The sequence below is a fragment of the Pituophis catenifer genome, unplaced genomic scaffold, assembly GCF_029215685.1.
Source record: "Pituophis catenifer annectens isolate HBS135680 unplaced genomic scaffold, rPitCat1.0.hap2 SCAF_2, whole genome shotgun sequence".
NCBI classification, from domain to species: domain Eukaryota; kingdom Metazoa; phylum Chordata; class Lepidosauria; order Squamata; family Colubridae; genus Pituophis; species Pituophis catenifer.
Window position 1 is genome coordinate 175,776,365 of NW_027256882.1, and position 18,339 is coordinate 175,794,703.

At 40.7% G+C, this 18,339-nt stretch overlaps 1 protein-coding gene across 20 annotated transcripts in view; it reads right to left on the minus strand.

The window, feature by feature from the left end:
* Positions 1 to 18,339, minus strand: part of ATP2B3 (ATPase plasma membrane Ca2+ transporting 3) — an 83,048-nt gene that overhangs the window by 50,904 nt on the left and 13,805 nt on the right. For 4 of the 20 annotated variants that reach the window (XM_070935173.1, XM_070935168.1, XM_070935162.1 and 1 more), the window contains exons 2-7: positions 13,984 to 14,181; positions 11,276 to 11,533; positions 10,348 to 10,473; positions 6,745 to 6,875; positions 3,331 to 3,340; positions 29 to 70 (exon numbers count right to left, since the gene is read on the minus strand). In XM_070935173.1, coding sequence (XP_070791274.1) covers positions 29 to 70; positions 3,331 to 3,340; positions 6,745 to 6,875; positions 10,348 to 10,473; positions 11,276 to 11,533; positions 13,984 to 14,181 — 765 coding nt within the window. Of the gene's footprint in view, positions 1 to 28; positions 71 to 1,975; positions 1,988 to 3,330; positions 3,341 to 4,547; positions 4,554 to 5,191; positions 5,215 to 6,740; positions 6,876 to 10,347; positions 10,474 to 11,275; positions 11,534 to 13,983; positions 14,182 to 18,339 lie in introns of all 20 variants that reach the window. The other 16 variants (XM_070935158.1, XM_070935156.1, XM_070935172.1 and 13 more) reach the window with 13 other exon arrangements.

An 18,339-nucleotide genomic window follows, 5' to 3' on the forward strand; every position in this document is an offset into this window, starting at 1 on the left:
TCAAGAGATATGATGGGGAAACATTTACCTTTGTTTTGATTATTCTCCACTGCCCCATCCTGCTGCTTCCCTACAACAGAAAAAGGGAACGACAAACACAGGACGCTTGAGAACAGACAACACAGCACCAGTGCAACATGCACGCACTCACGCACTCACACACACAAACACACATACATACTATGGAGAGCATGGATTGTGATAAAGCACCTCCCGATATGCTCTGTAGGGTGTAGTTAGTCTTTTCCAATCTGATCCCCACCAATTATATTGGTCTGCAGCTTCCATTATTGTAAACCAACAGGCAATGGCTGGTTGGATATGGCAGGGGTTGTAGTTTTGTAGTCCCACATTTGGAGAACACATGGCTGAGGATCATTAATGCAGGCGCAAGCAAAATATAGCTGTAGTTAGAAGAAACAAGCCTAATTTGGTGGGTTTAATCTACCGCTATATTGGAATCAATTGTATGTATTGAAAAGAGGGGGGGATAGTTTTAAGTTCCTGTAAAAAAAGGAAAAGGATGGAATCTCGTCCAATTTCAAGGATAAGATGCTCAAACAGGCTAAGTGAAAACATAGTATGGGATCTGCAGAACTGGGAGAAATATAAATATAGCAACGAGCATAGAGAAATCTATTAGTGTTTAAAGTGGAATGTATTAAAAAAAGGAAACACCTTTTCTATCAAAGAACGTTCTCCTTAAAGGAACTAAACCCAACAAGGTTGTCCCAGCATGACTTTTAAAAAGATAATAGAAATCTTCTTCATAAATCACAACTGACCATGTGATGATTTTGGTTGATGCTAGTAGTGACAGCATCACTTCTTGTGGATGCTTCAGGCAAAACATCTTATTGTCTCCATCTCTCTGCCTTGTTGCCTCCCTCTCTTGTTTGACCTCTTTTTGCCCGGAACAAGAGAAGGCCTCATCCTTAATACACTTATTGGCTTCCTGCTCTTAAGGTACCAGATGTTCTACTTTCTAAAAAATGGTTGTTTATTGGAATGGATTCTATGCTACAAAAGCTGTCCAGCCTGAGTTTGTTTTGACAAGATAGGCTAAAAAAGAATGGATACATTTCTTGGAGTTCTTCATCAACTGTTAGAAGGCGAGATATATTATACATTTATTTTCCTTTTATCCAGAAGAAGCGAAATGTGTTCTCTTTTTTAGTGTTATGTAAGCAGCCCCTGTAATGTATTGTATCCTCCTTGTGATGGTTAGGATTAAGATTCAGGGAAGACTATAAAAACAACCTTTAGAATGAGCAGACAAGTGCAGATAACTACTAAGAGGAACAGCAGGAGCTGAGTTGAGTCCAAATTACATTATTATGGTTGTCCACAGAACTAGCTAGATATTTAAACTGAATTTAACACTTTTCTCCACCTATTGAGACTTGCCTATCTGTTCACAACAATGTAAAATCACAGCTGCCAGTTCTTTAGCTGGTATTGGCCTCCATATGTAACAGGTTCTTCCCAAGAACCCAGTATGTCATAATGTATATATGCATAGTCTATGTGTGAATCTAAACAGTGCGGCCTTTTGCTATTAAAAGATGGAAATGTTGTCAATGTTGTCAATCCCCAATACTTGGGGATCTTCTCCAATTCTTTGTCTTCTGTTCTGCATCCCCTGGTTTTGCAAGATCAGTTACCACTTTCTTCTTTTCAACCACAGTTACACAAGAATTCATCAGCTGCCCAACTGTAGTGGCATGCATGTCTCTGTTGTAGACTTAACTGAAATATGTGATGCCTGATGAATGCATCTCTTTCTATATAGAGGAACCATCATTAAAGAACATGCCAGAATGAAAGAAGATGCATAGATTTCCACCAGGGATGGAACCTTTTGCTTGCAATTATGTTTTCAGGAGGCAACAAGGAGTGTTTCTTTCAGCTCCTGCTTATCATCTTCCTGGAATACTGTGAGACTACATGGGCATTTGATATGAACCAACAAGACTCTTCTTATGTTCTTATGGATGCTCATAACTGGCTTGTGTGGATGGTTATGCATTCTTTGGATACTCAGCGATATAGCCACACTGGTTACCAGCACTGAGAGTATATCCCCTATACCAGAGGTCTTCAAACTTGGCAACTTTAAGACTTGTGGACTTCAACTCCCAGAATTCTGGGAGTTGAAGTCCACAAGTCTTAAAGCTGCCAAGTTTGAAGACCTCTGCCCTATACTCTCAGTGCTGGTGACCTTTGATTTGGCCTTGAGAAGGAATCAGAGAAAGAAGGAACCCAGCACAGAGAGGATGTTGGCATTATGTATGGACAAGGGAAGGCACAACAGGAGCCAGAAGTAGTGGGACTCAGGGAAGAGAGAAGCAACATTAATTTGACAACCAGCCATTGTGAGGGGCAGGCCTGGCCAAGGAATGTTGCATTGTGGGGCACCGCTGGTTTTGTGCTAAGGTGCCTTTCTGCCTCAGCAGTATAGGCATCTGCAGGTGTTAAAGGAAATATCATTCATTGATCAATTCTTCCAACAAAGGGTGCAGGTGCTGATATATTCTCTCCAGTGGCCCTAGTATTTTCCCTTCCCTTTTCCCTTCCCTAGTATTGCTGCTGCTGCTGATATTATCCATTCAGTCATGCCTGACTCTTGGCAATTCTATGGGCCAGGTCTCTCTACGTCTTCTGATCTAGTGCTACTTCTCGGAGTCGTTCTATGCTCTGGCTGTTGTCAGCTTTGATGTCCAGCCATCGTATTCTTTGGCAGCCCAGTTTCCTTTTACCATTAACTTGTCCAAACATAATTGCTTTCTCCAATGAATCCCCCCGCTGCATGACACAGCCAAAATAAGTGAGGCAGAATTTTGTGATTTTTGCCTTCCAGTGACATATCTGATGTTATATACTCCAGTGCTTGCTTGTCACCTTTGCCATCCAAGGAATATGCAGGAGCCTTCTCCAGCACCACAGCTCAAATGAACTGATTTTCTTCCTCTCTTGCTTGTTTTAAGGTCCAACTTTCACAACCATAGGTAACTACAGGGACACATTAGAGCACACTAACCTACATTTTATTGCCAGGCTGATGTCCTTGCTTTTCCATAATCGACTCATGTACAGTACATCATTGCTGCACAACCCAGAGCAATCTGATGTTTTATTTCTGGGCTGCATTCACTGCTTTGAACAATTTGCAATTCTAGGAAAGTGAATTTTTCCATGCCTTCTATCTCTTCACCATTAAATTTTATTTTCATGTTTCCATTCCTTGCAGCGGTCATGAGCTTGGTCTTTTTGATGTTCAGAAAAAGACCAACATTCTTCAAGCTGAATCAACACAAAATACTGAAAAACTACTTTTTTTCTAAGAAGAAGAAAGAAGGAGGAAGGAAGAAGGAAAAAGGAAGAGGAGGAGGAGGAGAAGGAGAAGGAGAAGGAGAACTCTGCACCTTTATATGTTTTTGTACAGATTATGGAGATGCTATCAACCATATCCACTATTTTTGATACCTGTCTTCACCGAAAAGCTAGATCTGGAAGACAGAGGAGTGGGTAGGAGATTTGTTCACTCATCTCTTAATTTTTTTCTGTTGAGATATGCCTAGGCCATAGAAAAATTTAAAAAAATGTGAAGGGAGGTGGGAAATAATAGGAAAAAGAGATAAGACTATTAGTAAAGACATTTGCTTAGATTGTTGAGCCAGAACCAATTGGTTAGGCTAATTGCTAATTTCTGCTTAGTTTTCTCTGATATTAAGTTGTTAATAGATAATTTTTAGGCCATAGTGTAAGGAGAATGGTCCCAAACAGTGACTAAACTCATGGCCATCTTCGGCTAGCAACTGCTAAAAACTTTGCTGACTTAGGGATGACCTTAACTGGAAGCTGGGTGGGGAGGTGTTATCCTGCCAATTCAAATGGATTTCTTACCAACTTTTGATACCAAAACTAAGTTTGAAGGGTATTGTTTTAAAGTACTTATGATCTTTCTTCCCCAGAATGGTCATGGGAGAAAATGTCCCTCCTATATTGTTCACAACTAAATGAAAGTTTTGAAGCGAGGAGTCAACAGTGTGCTGATGAGTTCTAACTCTACTTTTGCTTAAGGTTATGCTATTATAAATAATTTCCCTACTCCATCAAAGAGGCAGAGAAAAACAAGAGTCAGGTTTCTGCTCTACCAGATACATGATATCTTAGTTTCAACATCAGAGCCCTCCAAGACAAACAGCCAATAAGCCAGTCTTCAGTCCACATTTACTAACAAGCAACTATATTTTATATTAGTAAAACAATGAATAATTATTGTGGTACTAAACACTCATCATGGTTGATGTTAATGATGGATGATATTGCATCATTTTGGATGCAATCACTTAGCACTTGAATTAATGCACTATGCTAATTATTAATGCATTATGACAGTGGGCCAATTTACCATTGCATTTAAATTGGCTGTGATGGGCAAAGTGTACGTAGGATGGGATTCACAAACAATTTCACATCCAGATTCTGACCAGAGTTATGTCTGCTAACTTATAAATAACTAACTAATGTCACTACAGTATAACGTGCATCTTCTGACAATGACCTGGGAACAGGGAATGTTAGGAAGACATGCAGGTAGGAAAAAGGATAAAACAGAAAACCAACTTATTATGGAGAGAGATAGTTAAATAACTATTGTGAGTTTTATTGGGTGAGGAAGATTGCTTGACAGTGATTGGCTAACATAGTTTTTGACTGACACATTGGCAGTGCTTCAGCCAGCAGAAGTTTCAGATTGACATAAATGGGTTTTTGTCAAAAAAAAAAAAAGTGTTGTAGATACCATCAGGGACTGTGAACAAATTATCTTATTAATTAATTAAACAAATGCACATGGCCACCTGACTCACACACGACAACTCCAAGAGGCTTACAACATGAAAAATCCACAACATAAAACCCCTAAACTCCACATTAGACAAGTTAATAACAAAATAAGGTAATAAATTAAGATGCCATTTATTTAAAATCCCTTTGCTACGAGGGATTCAGTGCTACTATCCCCTTAGCTCAATTGTTCTTTGAATAGGGATTAATTGTATTGTAGTAGATTTTTAAGGGCCAGCACTAAATCTACAATTTTGAACATAATTAACAAGCTAACACAGAAATAGGTTGCTTATTATTCAGATGGGATAAAAACAGGAATTTAGGCAGAATGGAACACTTTTCTCTTGCACCATTTTTTTTCTTTGAACATTGGCTATTTGTTTTATACTGATAGGGAAAGAGGCTGCAGCAGTTTTTCTAATTTCTTAGAGAGTTAACGTGGTTAATAAGTCTTGCTATATGGAAGATGCAACAACAATGAAGCAAATGCCAAAGCTTTGAGTTGTGCCCAGTTCCTTGCTGAGGCAGATTCCAAAAACGATGAACCATAATTCAAGCATGCTGAGTCAAACTTCAGCACTATTCATCCAAATGTACTGACTCAAGTGTTATTGCACAAGTAGTGCCCTTTCAGTGTTCTCCCAACTGTGTGGGAGTCACTTTTCTGTCTATTGCTGGGAGAATATTTCAAATAAACTGATCACATGGGTGAATGACTTGCATGAGCAATGCCTATGATTGGTTGGGTTCGATTCTTTATACCTTCTCCCAATTGCATAGGGAGATGACGAGGACAAAGCAGGGGTCAGAATACAGTGAAGGACAGCCAAGGGTTGTCATTGGCAAGTAAGGAGCCATTGGCAAGTAAGGAGAAGAAAGGCTTTTGAAGCCAAGGAAGGAAGGAATGGTGAGAGCAGAAAAGATGAGTGGATTCCTAACACTGAATGAGGCATCTTTGGAAAAGAATGGGATCCAATTAAAAGAAGGCAAAGTAGAGAGAAGTGATAAAATAGCTTTACCAAAACAGCCTTTCCCAACCTAGTGCCTTTGAAACTATAGCTCCAAAAATTCCAGCCAGGGTTCTCTTGAGAATTTAAGAATCATAGTACTAATTGTAGGGAGCATTGTACTGGGAAATAGTTATATGGAACAGTCCTACTGAGCCAGCATTGAGCAATGGTTCCAGAATATTTATTTTACCTCAGTTCTTAGATAGTCCAGAGCGGTGTTTTTCAACCTTGACAGCTTTAAGGTGCATGGACATGTTGCCTAGAGAATTTGGGGAATTGAAGACCAAACACCATAACGTTGCCAAGATTGAGAAATACTGCTCCAGAGTATGACCAACCTACTCTGTGCAAACATCCCCCATAAACATCTCTTCCAACCCTAGCAAATTCTACCTAACATGTAGACTACTTCAGTTGAGTAGTCTACATGTTAGGTAGAATTTGCTAGGGTTGGAAGAGATGTAGCAGTGCTATTCCCAAAGAGCACTGTTTGGGAATGATTGTTAGGCTTTGGAGTAAAATAACCAGAAGGTTCAGAAGGGATCTAAATGGCATATTGATAGCCTTGGTAGATAACAAGGGGAAGCAAGCAATGCTCAAGAGGACGGTGTATGAATAAATATCGTGATCAGAAAAGAAACAAATTATAATAAGGCTCCATCAACCTGAAGTCATCTTTGTGCCAGTTATGCAGAAACTATAGATACCTTCTGCAAATGCTGGATGTTTTTGAAGACATTTATGTGGAGCAGCTCTGAAATGCATCTTGATGCCCTGGCTTCAGCCAACAAGAGAGCTGATATGAGCATGAAGACCAGCATGCAGTACAATGGATCCAGAAGTACACTGGGGAAGTGCTTACCTGGACCAGAGAGCAGACCTTACCTTTTTTCTCTTTCTTTTCCTCCTCTTCCCCACCAGCACCCAGCAAAGTAAAGATGATCCCAGTCTGTGAGTTGACTCCAACAGCAGAGATAACCATTCGCCCAGAGCCTTCCATGACATGGGTGCCTAAATCAAAAGAAAAGTCAGAAGAATACTAAATGGAAATGTTAGGAACCCAAGAAGTAGATCTTCTGGATTCATTACAAGCTGAGCTATTCTGGAAAAGGTACAGCGTTATTTGACATCTACTGATAGCATGATTAGCAAAATGTTAGTAAAATGTTCTCATAGGGCTGTGCAGTACTTGGACCCGAAGGGAAAGATATGTTTTGGAGCCCCTCTTGCAACTCTTAAAAGCAGATGTGAATTTTTCCAGAATTTTTTGTTTGTTTATTTCTATCCTTTATTATTTGTTTACTTTATTATTTTTACAAATAACTCCAGGCAGCAAAAATATCCAGCACTGCTTCCTCCTCTTTTTCCCCCACAACAACAATCCTGTGAGGTGAGTTGGGCTGAGAGAGAGTGACTGGCCCAAAGTTATGCCTGAAGCAGGACAATGAACTCACAGTCTCCTAGTTTCTTCCCTGGTGCCTTAACCAGTAGACCAAATTGGATTGCTTGGCTGCAGCAACATCATGGGAAAAGAGGCATTTGGATGAAGGAATTACTGATGGGTACTATGCCTGTGTTCAGAGGCTCACCAGAACTAATATGCTGCAGTTGATAAATCTCAATATTCTAGCAAATGACAGTAATTACATAACAGTGTTGATTTTGCAAATCTGAAATCTGCTGCTGTAAGCCACTGGTTGTCAGTCTAGGCCTTAAAGCAGGGGTGTTAAACTCGCAGTGTCATGTCATCACACAATGTATCGTGACTTTCCCCACCTTCGCTAAACTGGGGGTGGGCGTGCCAGTGAGTTTGACACCCCTGCCTTAAAGAGATCTATGCTTCCTCAGAAGCTTAACCTGAAGAGTTAACCATAATGTAAGACTAATTCCTCTCAAAAAACATTGGAACTTTCTATGTGATCTGCTGCTACAGAGAACTATTGGATGAGTTTTTAATTTATTTAGCAGCCCTGGTGGTGCAGTGGTTAAAATGCAGTATTTGCAGCTAACTCTGCCCACTGCCAGGAGTTTGATCCTGACCAGCTAAAGCTTGACTCAACCTTCCATCCTTCTGAGGTCGGTAAAACGAAGACCTGGATTGTTGGGGGCAATATCCTAACTCTGTAAACTGCTTAGCCTTAGAGAGTGCTATAAAGCATGGTGGAGCACTATATAAGTCTAAGCTCTATTGCTATTGCTATTAAGTACGTAGTTTCAGTTCAAGAGGTATGGCAATGAAACTTGAGAGGCCTGGCTAGCACTCCATGGCTGGTTTCAGACAAATCACTAGAGGAGCTAAAATTGTGTTAGGAGTTTTGTGTTTCAGTATCTTGAAAGATCTTAGCAACTGCTCAGTCATATCATTTGAAACAGGCCATCACATTAAGCCACAGCAATTACACATTCTTAGGCTGGGATTTAAGATTTAGTGTACCTGAACCAGATTTGCCCCATTAGATCACTCCCTGAGATCATCTTGGCCATATAATGAAGTATACTGCTGTTTAAGTGTAGATATTACTAATTAAGGCTCAGCCCCCAAAGCTATAAAATAGTGGTAAAGTTTAAAGCGCTTCCCAAAATACAGGGAAAGCCTTAGCACCAGAATGATGTAGTCCTTTTTGAAGACAAAAGACTGTAGCTTGTGGGCATCACCTGAAGTACATTGAGTCTCATCTCCATACAGCTCATCTATCTCATGTGGTCCCTGCTCTTTTGGAGCTGACTCAGTCCCTGGGCTGTTCCTTAGCAAGTAATGAAGGCACTTCGATACTTGCTCCAGACTTGAGAGATTCAATATGAAGATGTACATCTTGGCTGAGCTGAAACTTTTCTTTTGGCATCTTGCTTTTAAAAGCTCCATATTTCTAATCAGTGTCAGTAACTTGTATGATTCATGCCAGTGATTCATCCAAATCATTATGTGATCTGACTGTGAGCAGAAAACAAAAGATGAATGGGCTTTTGGCTGTTCCATGCCTGTGGTGTGAGGGACCTTTTGTGGCTTAGAAAAACACCAACCTTTGGATTTTTCTGGGGAAAAGTGGACTTGGAGTTGAAGGATGTAAGGCCAATAGATTGCGACCTTTCTGCTGTTACATCATGTGAACTGTCTGCAGAACTCAAATGCAGTTACTACAGATATATTTAACTCTTAGAAGAGCTTCATGGGGCCCAGAAGCCTCTGAAGCATTTGGTACTCAGTGTGAAAAATAGAAATGAGTGTCCTTCCACCATGCCTATGTTCCAGTTAAACTTAAGCCTCGATAGGCTTCCCTCACTTTATGCCAAACTTGATGTTCCCTGAAAATCTCTCATAAAAAGGAATTTGCAGAAAGCAAGATGCCATCCCCCTGGAAAAAAAGGGCTGTCTGGAATACGGTGCCAAATTCTGTAACCTAAATACATCAACAAATGTGCTAGTAAATTTTTAGAGGGCAGAAAGGGTTTTTTGAGAGAAAATGTTCAAGCAGTTTCAGTGGGGAAAACCTTGGCATGCTTCCAGAGTTTTGATACAAATTTACACTGGCCCAAATCACATTTTGGACAAAAATGATAAATCACAAAATAGCACATGTGCAGAAAACAAAGGAAACCTGTAGATCCAGGCATCCTTTACATGCTACAAGAGATCCTATGGGAGATGTGCAGGAGTCATTTACAGAAAGGAATAGATATATTTTCTTCACTTTATTTTTTACATATATAATAGTAGATTTGGTATCTATTGGTATTAATATGGTTATATCAGGGGTAAAATGCTCCCGGATTGGGCCGGATCACCCGATCCGGCCGGAGCAAAGCTTCGCCCATCCGCCTGGGTGTCATTACTTCCTGGTTTTAACCAGGAAGTAATGTTTTTTTACGTTCTGCACATGCACAGAAGGTTTGCGCGTGCATGTGATGCAAACTGATAAGGAAGGTAAGTAGATTTCACCCCTGGGTTATATTATTATGTTGCTACTTAGTTTTGATGTAGTCTCCTACTTAACCTTTGTAAAAAGAAATGTTAACTGTAATGGTTTTTGAAGACATACATATTGTGACTTTGAATTCATTTTAACTCTTGACAAGTCCCTGCAGTTCTCTTGGCAAGGATTTTCGTGGGTGGTTTGCCAATGCAAACTTCCTAGGGCTAAGAAAGAGTGACTAGCCCAAAGTCACCTAGAGGATTTTGTGCCTAAGGCAGGACTAGAACTCCTAATTTCTAGCCCAGTGCCTTACCTGCCAAATCTTACTTTCTCAGTAACTATATTAAGCCAGAGTTGTAATGGAATATACAGGAAAAGAGAGGAAGAGATGCTGCTTAGGAAACAATCAGGTAAGAGAATAGGAGTCCAGAGTTGCATAAAGTCAGAGAAAGAAACTTACGAAAGACTTGCCTTTGTTAAAAGTTTGTGCCTTTAGAGTTTTAAGGTTCTGTTAATGTTAATGTAGCTTTACAACAAAGTAGAATTAGTTCATCTTGTCAGATGTACCTCACCTGATAGCAACATGGGATCTTTGTCCGCTGATTTGCGCACATGATCTGACTCCCCTGTTAAAGAGCTCTCATCTATCTTGAGGTCATTCCCCTGGATAAGCACTCCATCTGCAGGAAGCAGGTCACCTAGGAGAGAAGAGAAATGGGTTAAGCAATTAACTCCATCAACAAATACTGGTAGCCTACAATCTTATGCCCATTATATACAATGGATGCCACGCAGAGATACCCATTTTGCTTCCGTAATTACTAAGTGAGCAATAAGCATGCTTGCTATTCAATAAACAGCGATACACAGTGCTGCTTCTTAGTGCTTCCAGAATTTCAGTGGGAATTTAAAAGAAAAAGATATGCATACTTGCAATAATTATATTTCTGGAATTAAGTATAAAGAAGTACAACAAAACAGATGTGAAGACAGCTGTGCACATATTTGCCACTGCCATTTTTATTGGGAAGTGAATGGGGGAAGGGAAAGTTTATCTAAATCCTGGATGGATGGACAAAATAGTGTAAATTTCTGTTGTGCAGATTGTTTGAATGAACAGAGTTCTGTGGTCAATTCATTGCATTCCTTGAGAAACAAGAAATGGAAGAGCAGTGGCATAATGAGAAAAAAAAGCTTTTGTCTAGACATAGTCTTAGATAATCTTAAATTTTCATCCCTGATGCCCCATCATAAGCTTTGAGACTAAGCATCTCTGCATTACAACTGTAAAAGAAGCTCGTATAAAGTTGAACCACTAGTCCCCTCTGGGGCACCATGGAACACTTTGTTTATCAAGTATGTTTGGTGTTCCCAGAGACAGAAACTAGATATCAGAATTGTTTTAAATCCAGTCCCTGGGGGTATCTCCATGCAGCTGAATTTGCCTTTGCAGGACAGGGCTAAGCTGAGTGATCGTCTACCTCCTGTCTTCCCTCTTACCATATTTGATCTGGGCGATGTCTCCCACCACCAGCTCAGCCACGGGAATTTGGACCTGTTGGCCATTGCGGATGACAGTGAATTTCTGTTCCTGTTCTATGCGGCTTTGCAGACCTCGGAACTGCTTCTCCTTGCTCCAGTCGTTGAATGCTGTGACCAGCACTACACAGATCACTGACAGTAGGATAGCAGCACCTTCAATCCAACCAGCTTCTGACTCACCCTCATCTTCTCCACCCCCTGACACATTCCCGCAGACTGGAAAGAGAAAAAAAGGAAAGTGTTGGTTACAGGAAGACTCCTCTGATCACACATCACTTCTTCTTAAATCAGGAAGAGGTGTCATGAATCCATCAGCCACAATATCTGGGGCTGCAGATGAGTAGAGGTGCAACTGTCTGTTTCTCAACTTCAGCAACTTTAAGCTATATGGACATCAACTCTCAGGATTCCCTAGCCATCATGTTGGCTGGGGAATTCTGGGAGTTGAATCCACACATCTTGATGTAAATAGTGAAGGGGTCCCTACCTCCTTCTTACAGTCCAGTCTCCTTCTCAAACAGCTACAGACCTGAGATTTCCTAGGAATGAGGCAACAGCTATAAAGGTTGCTGACTTTACCACTCAATTTTCCAATATTAATAGTCCTTGGTCTCATACAACTGTCAAGATGAGGTCCCATAAATATACATATTATTAACCTTGTTGTTTTGTCTGTTGATGCATACAGACCATTGCAAAATTGCATAGAATTGGATATTTCTCCTATCTATTCCAAATGGATTGTGGGAGATGTTGGAGTTTAATATTTACCTGTTAAAATCATTAATAGGAAAGTAAATGGATGGTAACAGAATTAAACTAACCTGAACACCTGATCTTGCCTGGGTAAAACTGCTAAAATAAGCCTCAATTTCAGAGTGTTGTTTTGTACATGACTATCCCTTTTGCACAATACAAGTATGCAAATATAAATAAAAAGATGAAGCAGCATAGCAGACATAGGGATGAGTCAGCATAAAGAAATTTGATAAAGTTGGGCAGACCAATATGCAGAATCAAAGTCTCTTGGCTCATCCAACTGATCTGCAAAGGCAGATGGATCCACCATCTTAGGACAGCTTTGATGTCATATCCACATAATTACCACAATTGTTCCCCTCCCATAGTGAAGCTAGCAAGAAATCATGCTAGTCTAAATCTTGCTGCCCTTACAAACTGTATTCTAACGACTGTGATTGGTGGTTTCCTTGATGTAAATCCCAGCCCTGCCCAATGTCATATACCTACTGTACATAGTACATATAATGTTCTGATTTATCCCATATATTACAGTGCTTTGCTTGCCCCTCCATTCCTATTATACTCCGGGGTGGGTTCTACTTACCTTTACTACCGGTTCGCAACGGGGCCGCACGCGCACGCTTTTGTGCAAGCGCAGAAATATTTTTATGACATCGGGGTCGGTGGATGGAGCCTCCCGCTGGTTTTACTACCGGTTCTGTAGAACCAGTGCGAACCAGGGGCAACCCACCACTGATTATACTGTGGACTTAAACTAAAAGTCTTTGAAACTATGGGCTGCCTGGTTGACCCATGGATCACTAGGTGGCAGCAAAGAAAGTTTTGCATCCCTTGGATATAAAATACATTTCCACTGAGGTGCTAGTCAGTTTCAGGGAATTGCACTCTCTAGGTCCATCAAGGACCTTCTATGGTTCATCTACAAATTATATTAGGAAGTATCTCCTTTGAAGGGAGTTTATCTGCTTATTCAAGAAGACTTCCTTCAGGTTTCCTGCTTTAAGAGTTGAGAAGAGTTGAGAAGTCTTCTCAATGGCTGTCATGTCCCTTTGGAACAGTTTTTTCTCCACTGCCCCATTTTGGACAGCTTTTAGAGAATGATCAAAAGAACGTTGTTCCCTTGGGCATTCAGAATCCAAGCACTATCTGTTGTACTATTGTTTTATTTGTAGATCAGTGGTGAAATCCTACCAGTTAACACCAGTTTGGGCGAACTGATAGTGATAAAATCTACCGGTTCAGCAAACCAGTAGTAAAAAAAAGCTACCAGTTGGTCCGAACTGGTACTTCCGACGATCAGCTGTGCTGTGCGATTTATATTCGCTAGAAAGCAGGAAATCCTGCACAGCTGTTCCCCCCACATCGCTGTTCTACTTACCTTCAAACGGCTCCTTTATCCGTGTGAAGCGCATGTTTAGTGTGCATTGTGCATGCACATGCAGCATGCGTCTGGCACACACTGTGCATTTGCATTTGCATGCATCTGGCATGCACTGCGTATGCATGCACAGAGCACGCATCTGGCGTGCACCGCACATGTGCGGGCAGCGAACTGGTAGTGACCCGCGGAGGATTTAATCACTGCTGTAGATGATGGGTCAAATTCTACTGTTGTTGTTATGACTATTTTATGGCTTTGATGAGGAGCTTGCTTGATTTATTTTAGGGATCTGTCTTGTGAAGTGGCCTTGGTGGCGTGACAAGAATGGTATATTCAGTAAATACTCTAATCAATCAAACAGTTTCTGGCACTGGATGGCCATGGGGCATTGTGGGAGGTTTCAATGGTGGCGCTCAGTTATATTTTCCATAATACTCCAGAGCAATGTTTTGCAATTTCTTGAAATGAGAAACTCCATCCATGTGAGGTTGTCATGGTAGAGATGGCAGGGATCCAATCTTACCTTCACTTTCTTCACCTGGTGGAGCATAAAAAGACAGTCCCAAGGAGATGATGGCAGCAATTTCCAGAATGATTAGGGTCACATCCTGAAGTGCCTCCCACACTAACTGCAGGAAAGTCTTGGGCTTCTTTGGGGGGATAAAGTTCTGTCCGTAGATCTGTCTTCTCTTTTCCAGATCAGCTGTGTTATCAGAGAGACCTGGGGACAAAAAAAGAGAGTGGTAAGAATGAAGCAGCAAGTCTGCTAGGCCTCTTTGAGAGAGGCTAGAGAATGTCAATGTACCAGGAGAAAAATGCATTAATCAGCTTTCCCAACTTGTTACCTCTGGAGCTAGATTACAATGCCCATTGTCCCCAGCCATAAATTACCAGGGGGGAGAAGGCTGTTGTGTTCTCCAGACGTTCTATGATGACCTAGGTTTATGTTTTTAATGTTTTAAGTGGAGTTCTGCAGATGAAGGGAAAGGTTTACGGTATGCACTTACCAACCCACCTCAGATAACTCTAGCTCTTGCTTGGAAATTAAAATTACTGTTGCTATGTAGGTGAAGTTTCCTAGCTTTCTTGATGTTCTCTTGTTAGTGGATTGCTGGGTGATTTCCAGGATAGAAAAGAGCGGTATAAGGCTGTTTATATCATGATCTGGGATGAAGTAACCAATGCCATAAGAACAGGAAGATAAGCTATGTTCATTTATCTACTTAGATTTATATCTAATTTATAGCTCTTGTTTCTACAGGTAGTCATTGATCTATGACCGCAATTGAGCCCAATTTTTTTTTAAAGCAAGACAGTTGTTAAGTGAGTTTTACCTCAGTTTTATAATTTTTCTTGCCTCATTTGTTAACACTAGAATTATTAAGTTAGTCACATGGTTCTTAAGTGAATCCGGCTTCCCCACTGATTTTGCTTGTCAGAAGATCACAAAAGGTCATCACACGACCCCAGGATGCTTCAACTGTCATAAACATGAGCCTGTTGTCAAGCATCCAAACTTTAATCACGTGGTTATGGGGATGCTGCAACAGTTGTAAGTGTAAAAAATGGTCATAAGTCACTTTTTTCAGTGCCATTGTAACTTTGAATGGTGATTAAAATGAATGGTTGTACGTCAAGGAGTGCCTATATCGCCTTTTGTTCCCATAATTCTCCCATTCCCCTCCCCCAACCAACAGCCATTGGTGAGGTAGGTTGGATTGGGATGGACTTGAACTGGGGTGTAGATTTGAACTTGGATGCCCTGATGTCAACCCAACACTTTAAGCCCTATAGAACAAAATAAAAGAAAGTAAGTGTGGGTTTAAGTCTAAAGAAGGGATCCTTAGTCAATGGCTTTGCCCGCTTAAAAATCAGCAAGAGATACTCTATATTCTTAAGTGCTCAGTTATGGCTTGGAGGACAGATCCTGCATATCCAATAAGTTTCAGTTTAAGTGGAGTTAATGAGGGAGAAAGGGTCTTCCTTCTACTGCAAAATTGTAAAGGAAAGGCAACACATTTCTGCTTTCTATTCTCCATCCCCCCTTCACCCCCCCCAACTTAAAATCCGATTCAGAGGAATAGGAGAACTAGGTTAGTTAACGATTTTCTGGAATTCTGTCAGCATTTCATTAGGACAAAGCAAGAATAATCTCTGACTTTTAGAGAGTGTACTAAAGCCCATTTATTGTAAAATAAATTTGGTAACAGTAGTCATTTTCAGCAAGCAACAGACACCATGTCTCAGTCCAAATGGGGAGCCTGGTACTACTTTCCTTTTCCATGATTTTTGTATCAGCTTGGTCTGGATCACAAATCACAAGTAATTTTACCATCCAGGGTAAGCGGTGGAGGTAAGCTGACAGTGGTCTAGGCCCCACACTGCAGAATGATTAGGAGGGCCCTCCTCCCCCAGAGGGAGTATGGCTTCTATTGTATTTTGAAGAAAATAAAAGAAAACACAAAGTCATCTAAAAGGAGACCCTCAGTAAAGCTATTAAGTCCAGAGCATAAAGCTATGTAAACTGCGTCCTGGCCTACATATGGTAGTTCATCTTTGTGAAGAAAGTATTTTCTCTAGCATTTCAATATTACATGCTTATTAAATCCCCAGAATTCACACCTAAATATTCCTTCTTTGTTTTCCACCTCCTTCCTAGCCAGGGGTGCTGCTAGGATTTATTTATTTATTTATTTATTTATTTATTTATTTATTTATTTATTTATTTATTTATTTATTTATTTTTGTCAAGCATGTATAAGATAACAGATATAAGTATACACATGATTATGAATACAGGAAATGGGTACAAATCAGTGGTGGATTGCTCCTGGTTCTGTCTGGTTCTTTAGAACCGGTAGTAAAAGCAGCGGGAGGCTCCGCCCACCTGCCCGGACATCATAATTGATGATCAGCACATGTGCATGCGTGCACGCGCTCCCATTGCAACTTAAAGTAGTAGAGGTAAGTAGAACCCACCCCTGGTACAAATAAATGGGGACAGTAGGACAGGGACGGTAGGCATGCTGGTGCGCTTATGCACGCCCCTTACTGACCTCTTAGGAATGGGGTGAGGTCAACAGTAGACAGTCTAAGGTTAAACTTATGGGGGTTTGGGGATGAAACCACAGAGTCAGGTAGTGCATTCCAGGCATTGACCACTTGGTTGCTGAAGTTGTATTTTCTGCAATTGAGTTTGGAGCGGTGTACTTTAAATTTGTATCTATTGTGTGCTTGTGTATTGTTGCGGTTGAAGCTGAAATAGTCATTGACAGGTAGGGCGTTGGAGCAGATAATTTTGTGTACTACGCTTAGGTCAGATCGAAGGCGACATAGTTCTAAGCTGTCTAAGCCCAAAATTTCAAGCCTGGTGGTATAAGATATTCTGTTGTGAGCAGAGGAGTGAAGGACTCTTCTTGTGAAATTGGATGAAATCGTGAAATTGGGTGTTTTCACCCAATCAAAACTACCATATACAAAGGACCTTTCTCCTCTTCATGAGGAAAAGTCCAGAAGGGAACTGAAAAACTTCTCATTCACAGCACTGTCAGCCTGATCATGTCTGGTCAAGTAAGGGTAGGATTTCAGAGTCTACCAATAGAACAAGCAAGAGCACCATACTGAGGCAGGGCAGGCTTGCCCCAGATTGGGCTGCTATCCCCTCAGATTCCCTCTCTGCAGTGTTAGGGCATTAGCCTCCTCTGGAAGCTGTGAATGTCAAGCCAATGGGTATAGGTTGGCACTTCAAAGACTTGGCACCTGTGGTGAAGGAGGAGGACTTCACCCCAGGTGGGATTCAGTAGCTCCTGGGAAATGAAAGGGCCAACTGGGTGGCACTGCAGTTGTCTTCTCTTCCTTTGCTCACCTTTCCTTAGCTTTGTTAGGCCCTTGTTAAATATTAAAAATGCCAGAGAGCCAGGCAAGCAGCAGGAATGACAACCCGGAGTTTGCTCTCAAATACCCTCTACAGCTGGTCCTGAGGTGCCAGAGCAGTGCCTCTGCTTTTCAAGACAAGGAGGCAATAGAGCAGCAGGTTCAAATTACAGAGGCTGGGTACTCTGGATGCTAAAAAAAAATATGTAGTTTGTTTAATAAAAGAAACTAAGGTGTTATTTTAGTCAGCCTGGCAAGCTGATTTGGGTGAGCTTCAGTGTGTTTGCTCAGCCCAGTAAGCCCTTTAATATCTGAAAGGAATAATAATAATGAAGTGGATAAAAATACAACCTGGGAATGGCTTACAACTGGAACATCAAAAAAAGAAAGTGAAGGCTTGATGTTGGCTACACAAGAGGAAGTTGTTCAAATTAATGCAACCAATGTCAGAATTGGGAAAAAAAACCCAACAAATTATTCAAAATGCAGATTGAGCAAAGAAGCAGAAGAAATAGTAGATAATATACTCAGCTCATGAAAGCAGATTGCACAAACTGCTTATAAACAATAACATAACAGAATTGCCAAAATGATTTACTGGAACATCCGTAAAAATTATCATGTGCCAGTAATGAAAAATTGCTGGGCATATACACTTGAAAAAGTAGTTGAAAATAAGCAAATTAAAATATTGTGAGATTTCTGAATAACAAACTGATAAAATCTTTGCCCATAACACACCAGATTTAACTGTGGAAGAAAGTGCAGATAACTGATATGGCAATATCAGGGTATTGTGGAATTGAAAGCAAAAAACTGGAGAAGATCACAAAGTATGAAGATCTTTAAAAAATTGAAAGATTATGGCATAAACTGGAAGTGGTGGGCCCAATGGCTATCAGCATATTGCGTGTCAGAACCCAAAAAACCTTGGATGACACTTAGAAATTATGCATTGACAAAAAATCCATCTGTCAATTACAAAAAGACACACTGCTTGAATCTG